This window comes from Prunus dulcis, chromosome 3 (assembly GCF_902201215.1).
Source record: "Prunus dulcis chromosome 3, ALMONDv2, whole genome shotgun sequence".
NCBI classification, from domain to species: Eukaryota; Viridiplantae; Streptophyta; class Magnoliopsida; order Rosales; family Rosaceae; genus Prunus; species Prunus dulcis.
This window is the reverse complement of record NC_047652.1, coordinates 16782069-16802797: the sequence shown is the minus strand read 5'-3', so window position 1 is coordinate 16802797 and position 20729 is coordinate 16782069. Positions and strand designations below refer to the sequence as shown.

General features: G+C 38.1%; 1 protein-coding gene and 1 pseudogene across 1 annotated transcript; both read left to right on the top strand.

Moving 5' to 3' along the window:
- Positions 1-4165: 4165 nt before the first annotated feature.
- LOC117621874 lies at positions 4166-11556 on the top strand (annotated as a pseudogene).
- Positions 11557-17159: 5603 nt separating this feature from the next.
- Positions 17160-20170, top strand: LOC117622551 (protein DETOXIFICATION 41-like). The gene is made up of 8 exons (XM_034353273.1): positions 17160-17522; positions 17838-18382; positions 18795-18881; positions 18977-19033; positions 19138-19376; positions 19480-19598; positions 19681-19767; positions 19871-20170. Exons 1-8 carry the CDS (start codon positions 17199-17201, stop codon positions 19940-19942), a joined length of 1530 nt encoding a protein of 509 aa, XP_034209164.1. The 5' UTR covers positions 17160-17198; the 3' UTR covers positions 19943-20170.
- Positions 20171-20729: the final 559 nt, after the last annotated feature.

The window sequence follows — 20729 nt, the reverse complement described above, 5'->3', positions numbered from 1 at the left end:
GGGGCAACAATACATGTTTCTAATTCCTTGCAGGGGTTCACAACCAAGAGGGTGCCAAACAAGTATGAACTAAAGGTGTTCGTTGGCAATGGAGTCCAAGTAGAAGTGGAATTCATGGGAGCAGTCAAGATTGAGTTAGAGTCTGGTTTTACGTTGGATTTATTTGAAGTAGCTTATGTACCTTCCATGAGAAGGAATTTGGTGTCAGTAGCTAGGCTTGTTAAAGCTAAGTTNGAAGTAGTAGTCAATGATGTTGGATTTTCTATTTTGAAGAATAAAATTTCAGNTGGTAATGGAACTCTTGTGAATGGCATGTTTTCTTTAAATATCAAAGAATATGAGCATGCTATGAATGTTGCAAGCACCAGCAAAACACAAAGCCAAAATGAATCACCTAACTTATGGCATAAAAGACTTTGTCATATTTCCAAAGATAGAATTAGAACTCTCTGCAAAGAACATGTGTTGCCGCCACTTGACTTGGATGAATTGAATGAAATTTGCATCAGTTGTGTAAAAGGAAAACTCACAAATGCAAGGAAGAAAGGGGCAATTAAAAGTACCAATNTGTTAGAACTCATTCATACTGATATTTGTGGTCCTTTTCCAACACAAACTCATGATGGTTTCAAGTACTTTATCACTTTTACAGATGACTTCTCACGTTTTGGTTATGTGTATTTGATAGCAGAAAAATCAAATGCTCTAGACATGTTCAAAGTGTTTAAAGCAGAAGTTGAAAATCAACTTGATCTCAAAATCAAAGTAGTTAGATCAGATAGAGGGGGTGAGTTTTATGGCAGATTTGATGAAGCTGGAAGAAATCCTGGACCCTTTGCAAGATTTCTTCAACAAGAAGGCATTGTGGCTCAATATATAAACCCAGGAACTCCACAACAAAATGGAGTCTCTGAGAGAAGAAACAGAACCCTCAAAGATATGATGAGATCCATGATTGCCAGTTCTAATCTTCCTANTTTTCTTTGGGGAGAAGCCTTGAAAACAGCAAATTATATTCTCAATAGAGTACCAACTAAGAGTGTGAATCAAATACCTTTCGAGCTTTGGAACAAAAGAAAACCGAGTCTGAACCATATAAAAGTNTGGGGATGTAAAGCTGAAGCCAAGTTGTATAACCCTTTGGAAAAGAAACTAGATGCTAGNACAACTAGCTGCTTTTTCATGGGGTATCCAGAGAGGACGAAAGGATATCGATTCTACTGTCCAAATAATACAACCAGATTNGTTGAAACTGGGAGAGCAGTTTTTATAGAAGAAGAAAGTGAAAACGTTGAAGATAGGACATTGGATTTTGATGAACTAACAGACAGCAATATCATGCAGTCTAAAGAAATTGAAGAAGAGGACTATATAGTTCTACCAAATACTATTTTGCAAAATGAAGAAACAGCACCTCAGGAAACGGTGCCTCAAATGCANCAAGTTGATGTCAATGCACCAGTTGAGATGAATATTAACCAACCAGAAATCCATATAGATGCACAGCCACAAAACCAATATAATTTACAAGAAGAGCAAGAAGTGAGAAGATCAAAAAGAACCAGAAGATCAGCCTTGTCCAGCGACTATGTTTATCTTCAAGAATCTGAGCAAAATGATCCATGCCTGGAAGATCCCATCACCCTTAAACAAGCTTTGACAAGTTCAGCAAATGAGCAATGGTTGCAGGCAATGAAATCCGAGTTAAATTCAATGGAGAAAAATAAAGTATGGGAATTGGTTCAATTGCCTCAAGGATGTCGACCTATAGGGTGCAAATGGATTTTCAAAACTAAAAAGGATTCCAAGGGTCTCATTGACAGATACAAAGCTAGGCTAGTTGCAAAAGGATTCACACAGCAGGCAGGAGTTGATTACAATGAGACATTTTCTCCAGTCTCTACAAAGGATTCGTTTAGAGTCATGATGGCCTTGGTAGCTCATTTCAATCTCTACCTCCATCAAATGGATGTAAAGACTGCATTCTTGAATGGAGACCTCTATGAAGAGATCTACATGCAGCAGCCTGAGGGTTTCATTCAAGAAGGGAGAGAAGATCAGGTTTGCAAATTAAGGAAATCCATTTATGGATTGAAACAAGCTTCTAGACAATGGTATTTAAAATTTGATGAGGTGGTGAGGTCTCATGGTTTCAGTGAAAGCCCTGTGGATGAATGTATATATATTAAAGTCAGTGGGAGAAATTTTATTTTTCTGATACTTTATGTGGATGACATTCTCTTGGCAAGCAAAAATTTGACCTTACTACATGATACCAAAGTTTTTCTGTCAAAAGTTTTTGATATGACAAACCTTGGAGAAGCCTCTTATGTACTTGGTATTGAAATCAGCCGTGACAGGGAGAGAGGATTGCTTGGATTATCCCAAAAAGGTTACATAGAGAAGGTGTTGAGAAGATTTAATATGGAGAATTGTGCAGGTGGAGATGTGCCCTTCTCAAAAGGAGACAAACTGAGTATGGAACAATCACCTAAAACTGAACAAGAAAAATTAGAAATGGTTGACAAGCCCTATGCCTCACTTGTAGGAAGTTTGATGTATGCTCAAGTCTGTACTAGACCAGACTTAGCTTTTGCAGTAAGTGTTTTGGGNAGATTTCAGTCCAACCCAGGCCAAGCACATTGGGTGGCTGCAAAGAAAGTTTTAAGATATTTACAGAGAACCAAAAGTTACAATTTGGTTTATAGGCAAGTTGAGAATCTGGAGTTGTTTGGTTATGCAGATGCAGATTTAGGAGGATGTGTGGATTCTCTAAAGTCCACTTCTGGTTATGTATTTCTTTTTGGAGGAGGAGCTGTCTCGTGGAAAAGTGTGAAGCAAACACACACTGCAACCTCCACTATGCAGTCTGAATACATTGCATGTTATGAAGCTNCAAGTCAAGCTATCTGGCTTAAGAACTTTATCACAAGTTTGAGGGTTGTTGACTCAATTGAAAGACCAGTTCANATTTGGAATGATAATAGTGCTGCAGTGTTCTTCACCAAAAGCAACAAAAGATCATCANGCACTAAACATTTGAAGTTTAAATATCTATCAGTTAGAGAAAATATCAGGGATGGCCTTGTGAAGCTTGATCATATTGGTACACATTTCATGATCGCTGATCCGTTAACTAAGGGTCTGCCAAATGGTGTTTTTCATGGACATGTAAGGAGCATGGGATTGGTGTCCAGTTTTGATAGGGAGGACTAGTGGGAGTCTGTTGCAGAATCTAGTCTTTCATTTTGGTAGCTTGCATTTTGTTATTTGAGAACCTTGATTGANTTTCACTTAAAGTGCAGTTTTCTTATTATTTGATTCTGTGTTTAATATGTTTAAACAAGTGATTTCAGTTGGTATCAAGTGTAGACAAGCTAGCTTCAATAACTACACTAGATACTTACTCACGAAAGAGTTATTTTGGAAAGGGAGATCTTGTAATNTCTTAAAGAATGGACTGCAGATGGTAATGATATATAAAGCTTTTTAAAGAAAAGTCATGTTCATCTTGTGTTCTAATCTTGACGGAAGCTTTATGTGGCTGTGCAGATAGGTATATGTGGTTATAAAGGTCCTGGATGTTTTATATTCAAGGCACCTTGATGATCCAATGCTTGTTTTCATAGTTGACCAAGAGCTTGTTTAGGAATACAGTTTAATCGATTTCCATGGCCATAAAGTAGTCAAAACATGGTTTTGTTGATTATTGACCAAGTGGGAGAATGTAAGATTTTTATGTTTTAAATCTCACTCAAGTGGTCTACTAATCAACATAGAGTTCCAAACCAACGTGGAGACTAGGAATTTGATTATAACTGGACTTGTAAGTCTTGGAGAGAAGTGTTTCAGTTCAAGTCCAAGACTGCTAAGGTTCCTAATTTATAGTGGATTAGAACTCCTAATTCTGATGCAATAAGGAGAGGTTGAGGACTCCTTGATGGGCAAGGAGTCCCGACTGATGCATATAAATACACAGTCCCTGCTCATATCGAAAACCCCACTCAAAAGAGCTCATACCCCATCTGTGAGAGAGATACAGAAAGCGATATTGAGGAGTTGTGCTGTGTGTCAAGTTACTCTTTCAATCATTCCAATGGCTACAGAACAAGGTAGTGTTCTCTTATATGCAACATATTTGGCTTACATTTCTGCCATTAGTGAAATGGATTCTGTACCTTTAGTGCTGGAATGGTCCTTGCTTGATTATACGAATTTCGAGATATATGGAACAAATAATTGGACCGATGATAAAAGCACGAATTGCAGCAGTCATTGTTTCTGCTCAAAGGGCTTCCAAGGAAACCCCATCTTCTTGATGGATGTCAAGGTAAACCTATAGCTGTTATTATACAAACTTCAAAAGTCATGAACAAATTATTGAATTGATTTTTTGGCTTCTTTGGCAAAACTGGGGTTTTGTTTTTAACTGATTTCTTAATATCTTCACCACTATTTATATTCATTTGTTTTATTTCCTAAACCATCTATTGAAACTTTAGTTTTCCATTTGTCATTAAATTCCAGACATCGACGAATGTGAGGATCCAGACCTCCCAAATTGATGTGATTCTGGCATTTGTATCAATTATCCCGGGAAGTTTATGTGCCAAATGCCCGATCATCGACCATCACAGGTTAATTATTTAGCTGTTATAGGTTTGCTCCTGCAGTTACTGAATCTTAGACTCAGATAACCTTGATTATTGATGAACTAAATTGATAAACATAATTATGAGCAATTCAGTTCCGAGCACTGTTCTTGGACAATTGTTTCTACTATTTGGGGGATGGTGGTCGCACAAAGTCGTGAGGAAAAGGAAACATATTAAACGCAAAAAGAAGTTTTTTAAACAGAATGGTGGTTTGTTGTTGGAGCAACAATTATCTTCTGGTGCAGTCAATGTTGACAAGATTAGGTTATTCAATTCCAAGGAGTTGGAGAAAGCCACCGACCGTTTCAATGCAGACAGAATTCTTGGTAAGGGAGGCCAAGGTACCGTTTATAAAGGAATGTTGACTGATTGAAGAATTGTTGCGGTCAAGAAATCAAAAATAGTTGATGGAGGCGAAGTTGGACAGTTCATTAATGAAATTATCATTCTTTCACAAATTTCACAGGGGAATGTGGTTAAACTATTGGGGTGGTGCTGTGTTTTTTTTTTTTTTTTTTTTTTTTTGGGGTGTAAAAGAAGAACTCATTGATAACAATTAAGAGGATACAACCATGTCATCGTTTACAATTGATTCTAGCCAGAAGGGAACCTCTTCAATCCAAGTTACCATATTATTACAATTAAGAGCATGCTTTGCTAGAAAATGCGCTACTTGGTTAACCCCTCTTAGACTAAAAGAGATAATAACATCTTCAAAGTGTTGCAGACTCCTCTTAATATCATCAATCAGAGGCCCAAGACTCTTCCTCATCCTTCTTTACATCATTTACCACCCCTTGTGAATCAAATTCAATTAAAATGGAAGAAAAGCCAACATCCTGAGCAAATTTCATCCCGAAAAGAAACGCCATGATCTCCCATGTTTAGATGAGGTGGCACTGGCAAGAGGAAGGGCCATACCCGCCATCACTTCCCCTTTGTCATTTCTAACAACAGCGCCAATTCCACCCACACCTGTTTCGGGAATAAAAGCAGCATCAACATTTAGTTTATACTTACCAGCTGGAGGAGGAGACCATTTAGTTGGTTTCTCTAAAATAATTTAGGTTCCCCTTCTACAAGACTTCCATATTCACCAGCCAAGTGATGGGCTCTGTTAAAAATCACATATTGTGCACAAGGACGACCCTCAGTAATAGCTTTGTTTTTGTTTTGCCATAAACTGACAGGACCCGACCCAATTTTCGCTTTGAAATTCGAGCCAAGTCTTGTGCGTGTCCGACACCTGGCGAATGTCGGGCACAAATGACCTTTTTACCCTTCTCGTTTCAAAAGCTTTTTAAAATTTTCCTTAGACTTCTGCCGAAAATTCAGCAGAGTCTCCCCTGTATTTTGACTAAACCCAAAGTCTTCCACCTGTCAAACAAGCTCAAATACCACACCAACTGCCAGAATATCTAAAATAAACACTTTCCAACTCGGTTTTTCAATTTCAACTAGGTATCAGAGCATTTCTACAAGTTTACAGAACTTTGACAACAAAATCTTACGTTTCTTGGCGGTGCGGAAGCTAAGAGTGGCCCGGTGGTGGATCCCTGCGCACTTCTACGGCCTGGGGGCGAAAAACAAGTTTAAAGTTGTGAGTTGACAAAAATAAGGTTCTTAAAAACAAGCTAGAACATAATAATAACCCCCGTTGTAAAATAACTTAATAAGTAAGGCTAGAGTTCAACTGTGTTTAATATAAAGTATTCCTCCAAAGATATATATATAACCGTATGTATATAGATTTGTAAACTTGAACAATTATATGAAAAAATAAAACATGCACGTATATTGAGAAAACTGATATAAAATGATTGAAAACAATAGCTGCATAAAAGTGCTCAAATTATTTTAAAACTACCACCTAAATGTACCCCTGAAAATCCATCAATTCTCCTGGCAGGTCTCGGGCGACACGCAGTCTATCCGAGCCGCACACTGGTAGGATACAGGGGACTAGGGTCAGCCTGATCCGCCGGCAGGTCTAGATGACACCAAGTCGACTCGAGCCACTCTGGCAAGATATAGGGGACCATAGTCAGCCTGATCCGCAATCCTGGCAGGTCTCGGGGACACGAAGTCAGCCGAGCTGCAAATCCTGGCAGGTCTCGGGACACCAAGTCTGCCGAGCCGCAAATCCTGGCACTCATGGTCCGAGCGTCCCCGAAACTCGTGAGGCAAGTCAAGTGTACTGACTGAACTGTAAACAGACTGGATGTCTGTAGACATCGGTCCGTCTGAGGGTAATCACCAAATAAAAAGGCAGGTACATGGTGGTTCTAAACAACTATTTTGGAAAAACCTGATAAGTCTCTGAAATCTGATAAATCTGAGGTAAGCTGCCATTTCTGTATCGAAATTCTCAGATTTACTGCTCAACTGAGTAATATAAAAATAAGGATGTTTTACGCTACATTTCATGCTCGGAAAACATGTAATAACGCTTATTCAAGATCAGATACTGAAATTTATTCAGATAAACTCATTTATAAAAACTTATTTATATAAAATTAATATAAAATCACTTATGAAATCTTATTTATAGAAATCATCTATATAACTCATTTATATAGAATCATTCATGAAAGAAGTCCACTCATTGCTGGTCCGAGCTAGCTGGACCTCTTGAAGGTCCCTGTTGTGGTCCTGTCGAGCCACTGGTGCCGATTACCCATAAACATTAAATTAATAAACTGCTCAATAAAAGAATTTAAATTAAACACCCCGCCCCCGGCTACTAGAAATGCCTATACTTATTCCAAGTTATTCGTATGCCCACTTTAGCTTTTCGGATAGTTAAAACGGTCGTGGAAGACCCGAAGTTTTACCAAGCGATCAACCACCAGACCGGCCGATCCGGGACCTGAGGGGTCCACGATCTCCGATGGCCAATCTGGGTTTCTCTGAAGGTTCCTCATAGAGAAGGAACCCTGTTTCGCGAGTTTGGTCCGAAACGGACGGTCGGATTAGCCAAAATCGCGTTATCGCTTAAAATCCAAACCCTAGCCCTAGGGTTCGCGATTTCGGAGTATTCGGGACTCCGATTCGCAATCCGTCGAATCCTACATGATCATGCAATCATGTAGACCGACATATCCAAAATTGAGTGCGATCCAACGATTTGACGACACTGCTCCCAAGGATCGCGAGATATGGAAAATCTGTTCGGGGCTCAAACAGACTCCAAATCGAGATCCACGAAATCCTACGCGCTCATGACGACACGAGGGTCACAAAACTACACAGAGTCACTTCACCACCCACGCCCACGCGCCGCCACACGCGCAGGCAGATTGGGTGTCCAAAGCGATTATGGGTTGCCGGAAAATCTCAAAACCAAGACTCCAAACTCCTATCCTAGGTAAAACACCCCATTTGGAGTCACTTTTGTTCTTGGACATACCCCAAAAAGTGACCGGAAATGGCTGATCACGGCCGCCGAAGTTTCGGCCAATTTTCAAGTCGAAAATCAAACATTCTAGAGCCAAAATCGATCAAAACCCATACATCCATCAGTTAGAACATGAAAAATAGCTGAGAAACCATACCTTACTCAATCGATTTGGTGGAGAATTGAGGGAGAACGAGGAGCTCAAAGTTCAAATTGGAAATTCGGCAAAAATGGCTGTTTCCGGCGGGCTCCGGCCACGGCAACGGCGGCGACGGGTCAGAAAATGACGGCGGTCGAGTGGCGGTTTGTTTGGCACCGGTCTCGGAGATCGGCTCCACCTGTGGCGGCCGCGGCGACGGTGAGAAGGAGGAGAGGTCGCGGGCTGGGGGGAATTGGAAGGGGAGAGAGAGAGAGAGGAGAGAGAAATGAGGAGAGAAAAGGAGAAAATGGATAAAAATCTGACTTTTTGACCAAATTATCATTTTGCGCTTGGTGGTTTTTTGATCGTATCTTCTTCGTTACAACTCCGATTCGAGTCTACTCCGTGTCTACGGACTCGTTTCGCCGTGCTCTACGCAACGGCGCAAGCGGAATTGCCAAATTCTTTCTCGATCAAAAAGTCAACTTTTTCTCTATTAAAATATGCGAGGGCAAAATCATCTTTTTTGCTAGAAGATATTAATCCTACTTTTTAGATATTTGTTACTTTTTAGATATTTTGTTTTGGGTTATTACATAAACTCCAGCAGACATATAAAAACAATCGCATTTCATACCTCAAAAGATACATAGTGGCAATTTCAAACAAATCCCCATAGTTGGAAAATTTTAGCCCTGTGAAAACCCTCATAATCAACACTTTCTTCCAAACTTTTGGGCATTAGGACAACTCCACAAAGCATGAATTACACTCTCAGAATTCACATTACAGATGGGGCAAGAGTCCTCAGAAATTATTTTCCTTTTCAACATATTAGAACTACAGGGAAGATAATTCTTAATAGCTCTCCAAGTAAAATATAAGATTTTTTGTGGTACCTCTTGGGGCCAAACTTTCCTTCAGAAAACATTTTGAACTCTTGGTTCCGAAGAAGATCCAACAGCCCCACTGCAATCCTTTTTCTTTGACATCTCCAGCCTGTATCCACTTTTCACAGAATAAATGCCATTAATAGTATAATGCCACATCCATCGATCTTTTTGATAATTAACACTCAAAGGGATAGATGTAATAGCCTTAACATCTTCCTCATGAAAACACAAATTTAGTAAATCAACATTCCAATTCCCAGTAGTTAAAATTAAATCACTTACTTTAGTTTCTTGATCCAACACTTGCGGGGAAATAGAGCGGAAAGAGTTTGGTATGGGAATCCAAGCATCACCATAGACTAGTGTTTCTTGTCCATCTCCAATCCTCTTCCTTAACCCACTCAAGAGCAACTCACGACCCCAAATCAGAGACCTCCAAATATATGAAGAAGCTCTCCCTTTACCAACTGCCAAAAAATTACAATTTGGAAAATAACAAGCTTTTAACACCTTATGAATCATGGTCTGTTCACTGGTGAGAAGTCTCCAACATTGCTTAGCCACAAGCACTTTGTTAAAAGACTCCAAATCTTTAAACCCCATTCCACCTTCATCCTTTGCAAAACACAAATGCATCCACTTTACCCAACTAATTCCTTTGCTACCCTCTGAATTCTTCCACCAGAATTTAGAAATCATTGAGTTTAATTCTGCACATAAAGTTACAGGAAATTTAAAGACTCCCATAGCATAATTTGGAATGCTCTGAGCCAGTGCCTTGATAAGGAGAGCCTTCCCTGCTTTTGAAAGTAATTTCTCTTTCCATCCATTCATCTTCTTTCTCAATCTTTCTTTTATTCCATTAAAACACTCCTTCTTTTTCCTCCCAATCGCAGTTGGCAATCCCAAATATTTCTCATGAAACTCAACAATTGGGATCGTTAAAATGCTACTAACCTCATTCCTTAATTGCATGGTAGTGCTTGGACTGAAAGCAATCGCAGACTTAGCCAAATTTATTTTTTGCCCTGCTGCCAGCTCATAAATCTCAAACACCCTCTTTAGGGCTCTACAGGCCTATGGTGTTGCTTCAAGAAAGAGTAAGCTATCATCTGCAAAAAAACAAATGAGAAATTTGAGGGGCCCCCCTGCAACTTCAATCCCTTTTATGTCACCAGAAAGCTCTGCTTGTTTGAGTAGTGTAGAGAAACCCTCTGCACAGATGAGAAAAAGATAGGGAGATAAGGGATTTCCTTGTCTAATCCCTCTTTGTGGGATAATATTACCTTCAACAGCTCCATGCCTTAACAAAGAATATGAAACTGTAGAAATACACTCAAACACCAGCTTGATAAACTCATCAGGGAAATCTCCATCATTTTACAGATGAAATTCCACTCAACTCTATCATACTTTTGCCATGTCTAGCTTCAAAGCAAAACTTGGAACTTTTTCCCCCCCTTCTACTTTTCATGGCATGGATTGTTTCAAAAGCTAGAATGATGTTATCGGAAATTTGCCTCTTTGGAACGAAAGCACTCTGGCTTTCAGATATAATCAGTGGAAGCACACACTTTAATCTGTTTGCTATGGCCTTAGAAATGATTTTATAAATCACATTGCAAAGAGATATTGGCCTGTATTGAGTCACAAATTCTGGTTTTTCAACTTTAGGGATGAGAGCTATCAAGGTCTTCTTCAGAGACTGAAGTTCCCCTTTTGGTTTAGAGACTGAAGTTCCCCTTTTGGTTTATGAATTCATACTCAATGGAACACTTTCTGAGTATATTCATCACCAAAATGAGGAGTTGCCTCTTACATGGGAAATGCGCTTACGAATTGTCATCCAAATTGCAGGAGCTCTTTCATACTCACACTCAGCAGCTTCATCTCCCATTTTCCATCGAGACAACAAGTCTTCTAACATCCTCTTGGATGAAAAATATACGGCCAAAGTAGCAGACTTTGGGACTTCAAGATCTATGTCCATTGACAAAACACATGTTACCACCAAAGTACAACGAACATTTGGTTATTTGGACCCTGACTGAGCTCTTGACGGGAGAAAAACCAGTTTCTTTGACGAGTTCACAAGAATGGAGAAGCCTAGCAGCTTTTTTCCTTCTTTCCATGGAGGAGAATCGTCTGTTTGATATTCTTGATGCTCAAGTTATGAAGGATGGTGGAAAGGACGAGATTGTGGCAGTTGCTAACCTTGCAAAAAGATGCTTAAATTTAAAGGGGAAGAAACGACCTACTATGAAACAAGTAGCGGTCGAGTTGGAGGGAATTCAACAGTCAGTTAAAGCTTCTGATATGCAACAAACTTTTGCAAATGTTGAATATGTTCGATGTGAAATAACCGAGCATGGGGACATTGTTTCTGCATCAAAAGGGTCATCTTGTATCAATGATGGTGTAGGTTCTTCATTGGATGACGAACCACTATTGTCTTCCAAAAATTTCTTGTAATTGTCTATGTTTTTGGACTGGGAATTCTTTAGACTATCACCTTATTTGTTGAAAAATAATGTACATTTGGTGGATAAATCTACAAGCTAGCAGATTTTCTAGAATAATTTAGAAAATTACTAATTTCAAGTTTATTGACTCTTACTAGAACCATTCTAACAATTATCTAATGTAATTGTAATTATAATTCTAAAATTATAGGAAAACTAGTGGCTGAAAACTAGGGGTGGGTATCAATCCGGCCGAACCAATGAAACCGGCCGAACCAAATCATAATTACCGGTTTGGTTTGGTTTTGAGCTTTTGTAAGCCAGCTTAAACCAAACCGAACCGTTTATGTGTATATTTATTTATTTATATTTTATTTTACATGTGTAATACTCTAATTAGTTAATTACTATATATGAAAATTTGAATTGAGATATATTAATTAGTAAAATATGAAGTTTTATGAATTTTGAGCTTTAGGATGGTTTCGTACACTAAAAAATGAATTATGTATAAAGCAAGTTGTGAATTTGTAGGTTAAAATTGGGCAAACAATGTTGAAAGATGCAAAAAGAAAGAGAATTGGGCTTAGGCTCAACTGGCCGAACCAAATCTAACCAAACCGTCTTAAATTGGTTTGGTTTCCTTTATAACTTTTATCCAAACCAAACCGTCATATTGTAATTGGTTCGGCAATTGTTTTGAGGTGAAAGCTATCCAATCCGAACCGTGCCCACCCCTACTAAAAATATTTTAGAAGGTCGGTTACTGTACACAACTGACTTGACTAGTTATTTGCCGAATTAGATGGTCGGTTTACCAACTCTATAAATATGCATGCTGCCCACTTATGTAATTAAACTAGTGATAAAGGCCAACAGCCTATCTAGCCAATAGCTACAACCAACAGGCCAAATAGCTAAGCCTTGCATCCATCCTATTGTAATAAAATCACTCTATTGTTCTTCTAAAAACCCAACAGTGATATCATAGCAAATTTCGGTCACCTTGGGCATGCATAAGGGTTCGATATAGTCCCATTTCAATCTTTACCAAAGAAAACTAGTTACTATGACTTATGGAGCATCAAGATGAAGACCTACTTTATGTCCCAAGATTTATAGGATATGGTTGATAGCAGGTTCTCTACTCCAGTAATCCAACCGTGCAGCAGCCGAGGTAGTTAAAGATCAACAGAAGGATGCAAAGGCTCTATTTGCGCTGCAACAAGCTTTGGATGACACTATTTTTCCAAGGATCATGGGAATCACAACATCAAAGAAAGTATGGGATACTTTGAATGAGGAGTTTCAAGGAAACGCTAAGGTACGTGCAGTTAAGCTACAAACTTTGAAAACATATCAAGAAAATATCAAAATGAAAGATTATGAGACCACACAAGAGTACTATGCTAGAGTAAAAAATAAAAAATAAAAAATAAAAATAAAAATAAAAAAAAAACTCAATCAATTGAGAACCCATGGAGAAAAAGTTTATGATTCAAGATTTGTAGAAAAAACACTTATCAGTCTCACTGATAAGTATGATCAACTAGTAACTGCCATTGAATAGACAAAAGATATAAGCAGTCTGTCAGTGACAAAACTAATGGGCTTTCTAGAAGCATATGAAAAAAGACTGAGTAGGCGAAATGAAAGTCCAGTAGAAAGTGCCTTCCAGTCGAAACTAAATTTAAGGTCTCATAAGTGTAAAGATGATGAAAGAAAATTTGAAGAAAATTCTAGAGAAGGAGATGATGAGCCCAACAATAATTGAGAAAATAAAAGAGATATTGAGGAGAGAAACTATCCTCCATGTCGGGTTTGCAAAAGAACAAGCCACCAAGAAAAAGATTGTTGGTATCGTGACAGGCTAAAATGTTGGTATTGCAAAATATTGGGGCATATAGAAAAAGAATGTCGATTAAGAAAAGTTATCAAGCTAACTACACATAAGAAAATGAATTGAGGCCTGGCTCTCTGAATGGGCTTTGGAACAGTGCACTTGATAATGCTCTCACCAACATTGAAAGTTTTTCTGAAGTCTACTTGTTTGGTGCATGCATTCCTGGTAGTTTCGATCTTGTGGAAGAAAATTGTAACTTGTGGTGCCATCGTTTATCGGGTTTTGTAACCTATGACAAACACAAATTAATAAAAACATTAGTCACCTTATGATTGGAGATGAAAAGGAAAATGGATCCCACCAAGCGTGCCAAAAATTATGTTGAAGATAAAATGTGAACCTCCCAACATAATTTCACCACTACTATTTAAATAATGGGGCTTTATTATTTTAGGTTCTACCATTCGAGACTCGGTGTTTCTTAATTACAATCATTTGCTTCAAGGGAACACCCCCTTTGATTCCATCATAAAGAAACAGAACATGTATGTTTGGTCTTGCGATTGTTCCTAAGTCGAACCTCAGGGTGCCTACATATCCCTTGTGGGAATCAAGCCACTCGTAGTTCAAAGAATTGCAATGAATAAATGACCAGAATAAACTAGGGATTTTGTTTGGATTTAAGATTTGGGCTGTTGCATCTAGATTGAGTCTTTAGATTGCCTACATACCATTTTGAAGGGATCAAACCAACATAGTTCGGAAGTTTGGAAAAGTGTTTGGGAGAATTTGGTTAGGATAAACTAGGGATTCAAATTTGGTTTCGGTTGCATTTATTGGGATGGTAGACTGTCTACGTACCCTTGATAGGATCAAACCAATGTAGTTCAAAAAATTAGAAATTAATGGGTAAGTGTGGCCCACTAATTTAGAATTTATGTGAGACAATTTGGAGATTTTAAGATTTTCACAGGTAGATGACTCATGGGAAAAATTGGATGGTTTTGTACCATTTTCTTATTGTCAATGTCCAAGAAAAATAATGAGCAATTTTAATGAATCCATTAATTTTCTACAATTGACATTTGCATTTGGACCCAAATATGACTTTGAGGATTTTAAAATTGATCTATTAATCATATAATAGGTAATTTGTTCCTTTGTAAATTCAATGAGTGTTTATTTGGACCACCCACTAAACATTATGGACTTTTGAGAATTAATAGGCAATTATTTTGACAACCCATGAATCTCTTTCAGGTCTTTGATATTTGTTATGAGTTAGGCTTGAGCAAGGAGTCCACATCAAAAAAGATTTGGTATCCAGCAGCCGCTTGAAGCCAACCCGATAACTATTCAAACTCTTCTAGAATTTATTTCCAAGTAAAACAAAACCTTGCATCCCCTCATTTATTTGGAATACTTGTGACCAATCCAAATTGAGAACAATCACTATATATCTCTTAAGCCTTTAAAAGACTACACAAAAAATCACAATTGGCACAGAGCTTTTGCATGCAAAAGGAGAAAACAAACAAATAGGCTACCGCAAGCTACAAAGAAGTGCTAGTCCTTTTTTCCATTTTTTAAATATTTTTTCACTCATTTTTCTTTGGCCTGGCGTCTTTTCCTTTCTTTTTTGCTGGCCACCATCATTTTGCTTTGTCTGAGTCTCTCTGCTTTCTCTTCAACAAAGAAAACCAGCCACTTGTATTTTCCTCTCTTTCTGTAAAAACTCTACCGTAGCCTCCTCTTTCCTTTTTCCTTTTTTCTTTTTTCTTCCCTTAATTTTTTTTTATGTCACCTTTATATAGGCAAAACAAGATGAGAGAGATGAAGCAAGCCACACTTTGAAATTTGAAGGTGCTGATAAAATTTAGCCTCATTTTTAGGCCAATTATCCCCTTAAAAAAAATTGAATACTCTTATTTTGAATTCCCACAATTTTGAAACACAATATATCCCACCACCTTAGGAATAAATGTTGGCCTATATTATTATTATTATTATTATTATTATTAAGGGTCGATTTTGTTATTTTTTTATTATATCTCAACATAAGCTAAAAACTGAACGACCTTGCCTTTGGCAAGCCATCTAGTTTGCTAAAATCTTCTAATACCAATAGTATCACTAACTATCTAGGAAGAAAATTGTGGTTTACTGTAGGAAGCAGCAATTTATTTATTGTGATCCATTCTCTCGTCATTGTTTTCTTTTAACCATTAAGACAAAGGAAGGAATTTTATATTTATTTCTTTCATTATATTATGTTATCTTTATATATTAATATTATCATTTCCTTACGTTCCATTTTCTTCCGGTCCCCGAAATAAAATATTTCTCTACAATCCAAAGCAGATTCGCCTATCTTGACTTGAAATTGTACCGCTAGCTCATGTGAAATTTATTGACTATTAATAGAGTGGCCAAAAATCATGGTGTGGGTTTCGTTATCAAGTCACCTAATATTTTCAATTAGTCAACTATGGCTGCTAAACATGCATGATAAATTTTCACCTACCCTTCAAGGACTAATTAGGAGAGTTTTGACGTACAGTTATTGGTATTCCTTTTTATCATCTAAAGGTTGGATTGAATTCACATAAATAAATCTCACATAGACGGTACGTCTCATATCCCTAATATAAAAATTGTACACGATACGAATTGAGATGGTACAAATGATTTTTTTTTTTTTTTCTCCCTTTCCCACCCTTTTTTTTTTCCTTCCTAAACTTCATCATATAAAGCACTGTAACTCAAATTTATATTATTAGTTGTGCTTGAAAATCAATAGAAGTAGTGTGTGTTTTCGACAGACTAATAATCTTTCTGTCATGTAAAGCCATATCCAAGTTGCTGTCCAGAAGGCTTCTGACACGAAATATTCGAATCTTAGCAAGTGGCGTGCATAAAACAAATTAATACTGAAGCAACCATTGGCAAATGTGCAATATTGTATACTAAAATTTTCACAAGGAAAAGTTTTCAGCACCAAGGAAAAAGGGACATATGGCCAAGAAGCAGATTGTTTAGGTGATCAGTCCCTTGTATGTCAGCTGGCTTGTCAACCCAATAGGTTTTCCCCCAACTTTTTTAAGTTATCATTATACAATTGATTAATATAATGCAGTTTAGCTCCCCCCTTTTAAAGCTGCTTTGGAAATATATTAAGTTTGTACAACTAGGAACAACATAGCCAAACCAACCTAAAGGTCACAATGCGATGTTGACCTTTAGATACACACGCTTATATCTAACAAAGCTCTACCAAGATCTGGAGAAAACCAAGGCAGAACGGATTTTGACCAAAAAAAGAAGCATGCTACCGATTCAGAGGTTCGTGATTAGACTAAGAGATGAAAAAGACGCTGAAATGGAGTCCCACTGATAGGAAATAACGCAGCACCTTTTGACAATGGAACCATCTTAAATGCACAGGTGCATACATCGTTAGTTTGCATTGTAACAAAATTATAACGCAGTGATTGATTTCCGTGTCACACTTTTGGCTTCCAATTGTACAACGTTTGGAGGAATTTGTACCCCAAAATAGGAAACTCTAGCTATTCTTTTGCTGAGGGTACGCATATGAATAAAATAGAGCATTCCCTGCTTTTTGGCTTGTTTGGTACCTAACATTTATGGTAGTAAGACTGTCGGATGATACAGTTACTTCCCTTTATATAAGACTATGACCTCAACCTCATACAAATATATGTCCTCATTGTTTTCTCCAAATAAAACACAAAGTTTTGCAACCCTTGAGTAGTGGCGGCACAGCGGCTGACATACTAATTAACTACATGGGATCGGCGGAGGAGTACCAGCAGCCGCTACTACTCAGGCTTGATGACCAGCAGTCTCGGATTGCTGACGTGTCATCCACTTCCATTGAACAGTTTCTGGGGCAACGGCAGCGGCCAGTTGAACTTCGATGGTGGTCTAGGCTAGTTGTTTGGGAGTCAAGGCTCCTCTGGACATTATCTGGTTCATCTATCACCGTTTCCGTATTCAACTACATGCTTAGCTTTGTCACCCTTATGTTTTGTGGGCATTTGAATGCCTTGGAGCTTGCTGGAGCCTCTATTGCTAGTGTTGGAATTCAGGGTCTTGCTTATGGCATTATGGTATGCATCCAAAATTCATGTAGCTAAAACAATTTCATCTCTATGGTTTTTATTTATTTATTTTGGTGGTTGAACGTTTTTGTTTTTTTGGACTGAGAAATCAACTTATGCATAATGCTTTCTTGCCTAAGTTGCTGCCAAACAAATGCTTATATTGTCAGGCTATGAATTTAGTTCACATGTTCGAGCAAGATCCAACCAGATCAATGGTCATTTTCCCTACAACATAAGTATCTTATGTTAGACAATCTAGCAAGAGAGCATTTTTTCCATATATAATCTAACATATGTTACACTCTTCCTTTCTATTCAAAGTTAGGAATGGCGAGTGCTGTGCAAACTGTTTGTGGGCAAGCATATGGAGCCAAACACTTACCAGCAATGGGAATTATATGCCAAAGGGCAATCATCTTGCACTTGGGAGCAGCAGTCCTCCTTACCTTTGTGTATTGGTGGTCAGGTCCAATACTTATAGCCATAGGCCAATCAGACGAAATAGCAGAGCAGGGCCAAATCTTTGCCAGGGGCATAATCCCTCAACTTTATGCCTTTGCCATAAACTGCCCTCAGCAGAGGTTCCTTCAAGCACAGAACATAGTCAACCCTCTGGCCTACATATCTGTTGCAGTTTTCGTACTACACATTATTCTCACTTGGGTGGTGGTTTTTGTTCTGGACTGTGGCCTACTGGGGGCTGCTCTTATGCTGAGCTTCTCTTGGTGGCTTCTTGTCGTGATATATGGGCTTTATATTCGTCTAAGCCCCAGTTGCAAGGAAACTTGGACTGGCTTGTCTTGGAAAGCCTTCAAAGGAATGTGGCCCTACTTTAAGTTGACTGTTGCCTCTGCTATCATGCTATGGTAGGTGTGGACATTAAGGCTAAAGCAACCGCTTTACCAAACCTTATTAGTCAACAATCTTATTATGTTGAAGGTGATGTCTATAATTGATGTAGCCTAGTCTGGTGGGCGGGTCAGGACATGACAAATTCAACTAAAATGGATAAGTGTCCTGGGTCATATGGTTGGTAAACTTAACTATGATGGAACTGGACTCATTAAATTGGGTAATTGTTCGACAAGTTAGAGAAAATATTGCAGGACTCTATGCCGGACTTATTCCAGTCACATCATGGCCCACCCACCAGTGAGGCTCAATCTCATGTACCACATAAGGTGGTCCACTAATGTGGTATAAAAAAGTGGTCTTTATATCTTTTTCCTTTTGAATAAATTCGAATAATAATTTGCGTATGATCATGTATTAATGTAGTTTGGAGATATGGTACAATCAAGGGTTAACGCTCATATCTGGGCTCCTCCCGAACCCTACAGTCTCACTAGACTCGATCTCGATTTCGTAAGTATGGAATTTGTTAATGCAATCTGTTTAACCTTCTACTAACCGAGGTTTCTTTCTAATTTTACATGTTCTGATGAGATATATCTTTCCAGGATGAACTACTGGAACTTCAGTTTGCAATTTATGTTAGGCCTAAGTGCGGCAGCCAGGTATATCCCAGAATTTTAAATTTATCCTTTACATGTTCAATGTTTTATAGTGAGGGAGACAAAACAAGTATTCTAATCATAACGGGATTATTGGGTTTATGCAGTGTTCGAGTCAGTAATGAGCTAGGGGCTGGTAATCCAAGAGTGGCCAAATTTTCGGTGTTTGTAGTTACCGGAACAAGCATCCTGATTAGTATAATATTCAGTGCAATTATATTGATATTCCGAACCGGATTGAGCAAGCTATTTACAAGTGATCCCGAGGTTGTCAAGGCAGTGTCTGATTTAACTCCATTGCTAGCCATCTCTGTTTTCTTGAATGGCATTCAACCTATACTCTCAGGTATGGTGATATATGAAAAAAGCAGTAGATGAACAAACCAGATCTGCAAAAACTGTTAGCCCTCTAGGCATCATTTTCTAAATTTAGCTGTGTGGAATTTCAGGTGTGGCAATTGGAAGTGGATGGCAAGCTGTTGTGGCATATGTTAACCTGACTTGTTACTACATTATCGGTCTTCCAATTGGATGTGTTCTTGGGTTTAAAACCAGTATGGGAGTGGCAGTAAGTTGAACCTCTCATCCCTCTTGCTAATAAAGTCATTGAGGATTTGTGATATAACATGATGCATTTTTGGCCTTTTCAGGGAATTTGGTGGGGGATGCTTCTTGGAGTTTTTTTACAAACAGTAGCTCTAATTGTTCTCACCGCCAGAACAAATTGGGATGCCGAGGTGATTGAATTTTGACGAAACTATCGTATGATCAGATATAGTAAACATGAACTGCATTTGGTCACATTGTCGCCAATGATTTTAATCATGGGTTTTTTCGTAGGTTGTAAATGCGGCTGATCGCCTGAAGAGATCTGCAGATGCTGAACGCTCAGACTTGGTGGTCTATGTATGAGCCCATGAAAGTGTTCAAACTTCATTTCAGCGGCGTTTTCATGTAGAGCATGTTGGGATGCAGTTCTGAAGGATAAAAATTTGTTAAAAGCTACAATTTTCTCTACAGATGTTTACATATGGAGAAAGTAAGGAATCATAGAATTTAGAAATCGGGGAACTATTGAATCGGTATGGGAAGAATCATTCCCATTAAGTTGTTTACTAAACATATGGAATTAGCAAAGGAATGGGGTTGATTCCCATTGTTATGGTTTACTAATTTTCATGAATTTGAATCCAAATTAATTTTATTACTAAAATGCTTGCATATTTTCATCACAGCACATATATAATTCTCAAATTAGCTAAGGAGACCAAAAAACTAATCCTGTAGCAAACCAGTAAGGCGGTGTAAACATGAGAAATCAATATGTTGAACAAGATGAATAGCAAGAGCCAAGTTCAATGATAATGTTAATAACACCTTTGTCCATAGCCAATTTTAAACGAAAAATAAACTCCAATAAATATATGTATATCTTTCACTTACGTAACTAGCAAACATTCAAATAATAATAACCTACATATTGCCAAAAAAGGAGATATATAATCTCCACAAAAGTCTTTATCCATGACCATACTTTGTTTTGTGATGAATGTGAAGACAGAAAATAGAAGAAGAAAGATAGATAGATAGAATGACTTACGTAGCACAACATGTTGCTCCTACTTCTAGGAGGTTGTGTCTGCAACATGAACAAGAAGTTAGAGTGTCTTGGAACTTCTTAGCATGAGTTTTTATTTTT

Bases quoted from the DNA above. Each gene is read 5' to 3' on its own strand.
- LOC117622551 (XM_034353273.1), top strand. From the start codon at position 17,199: ATGGGATCGGCGGAGGAGTACCAGCAGCCGCTACTACTCAGGCTTGAT. The intron at 18,882-18,976 runs GTAAGTATGGAA...ATATCTTTCCAG, and splicing joins CTAGACTCGATCTCGATTTC to GATGAACTACTGGAACTTCA. The intron at 19,034-19,137 runs GTATATCCCAGA...GGGTTTATGCAG, and splicing joins GGCCTAAGTGCGGCAGCCAG to TGTTCGAGTCAGTAATGAGC.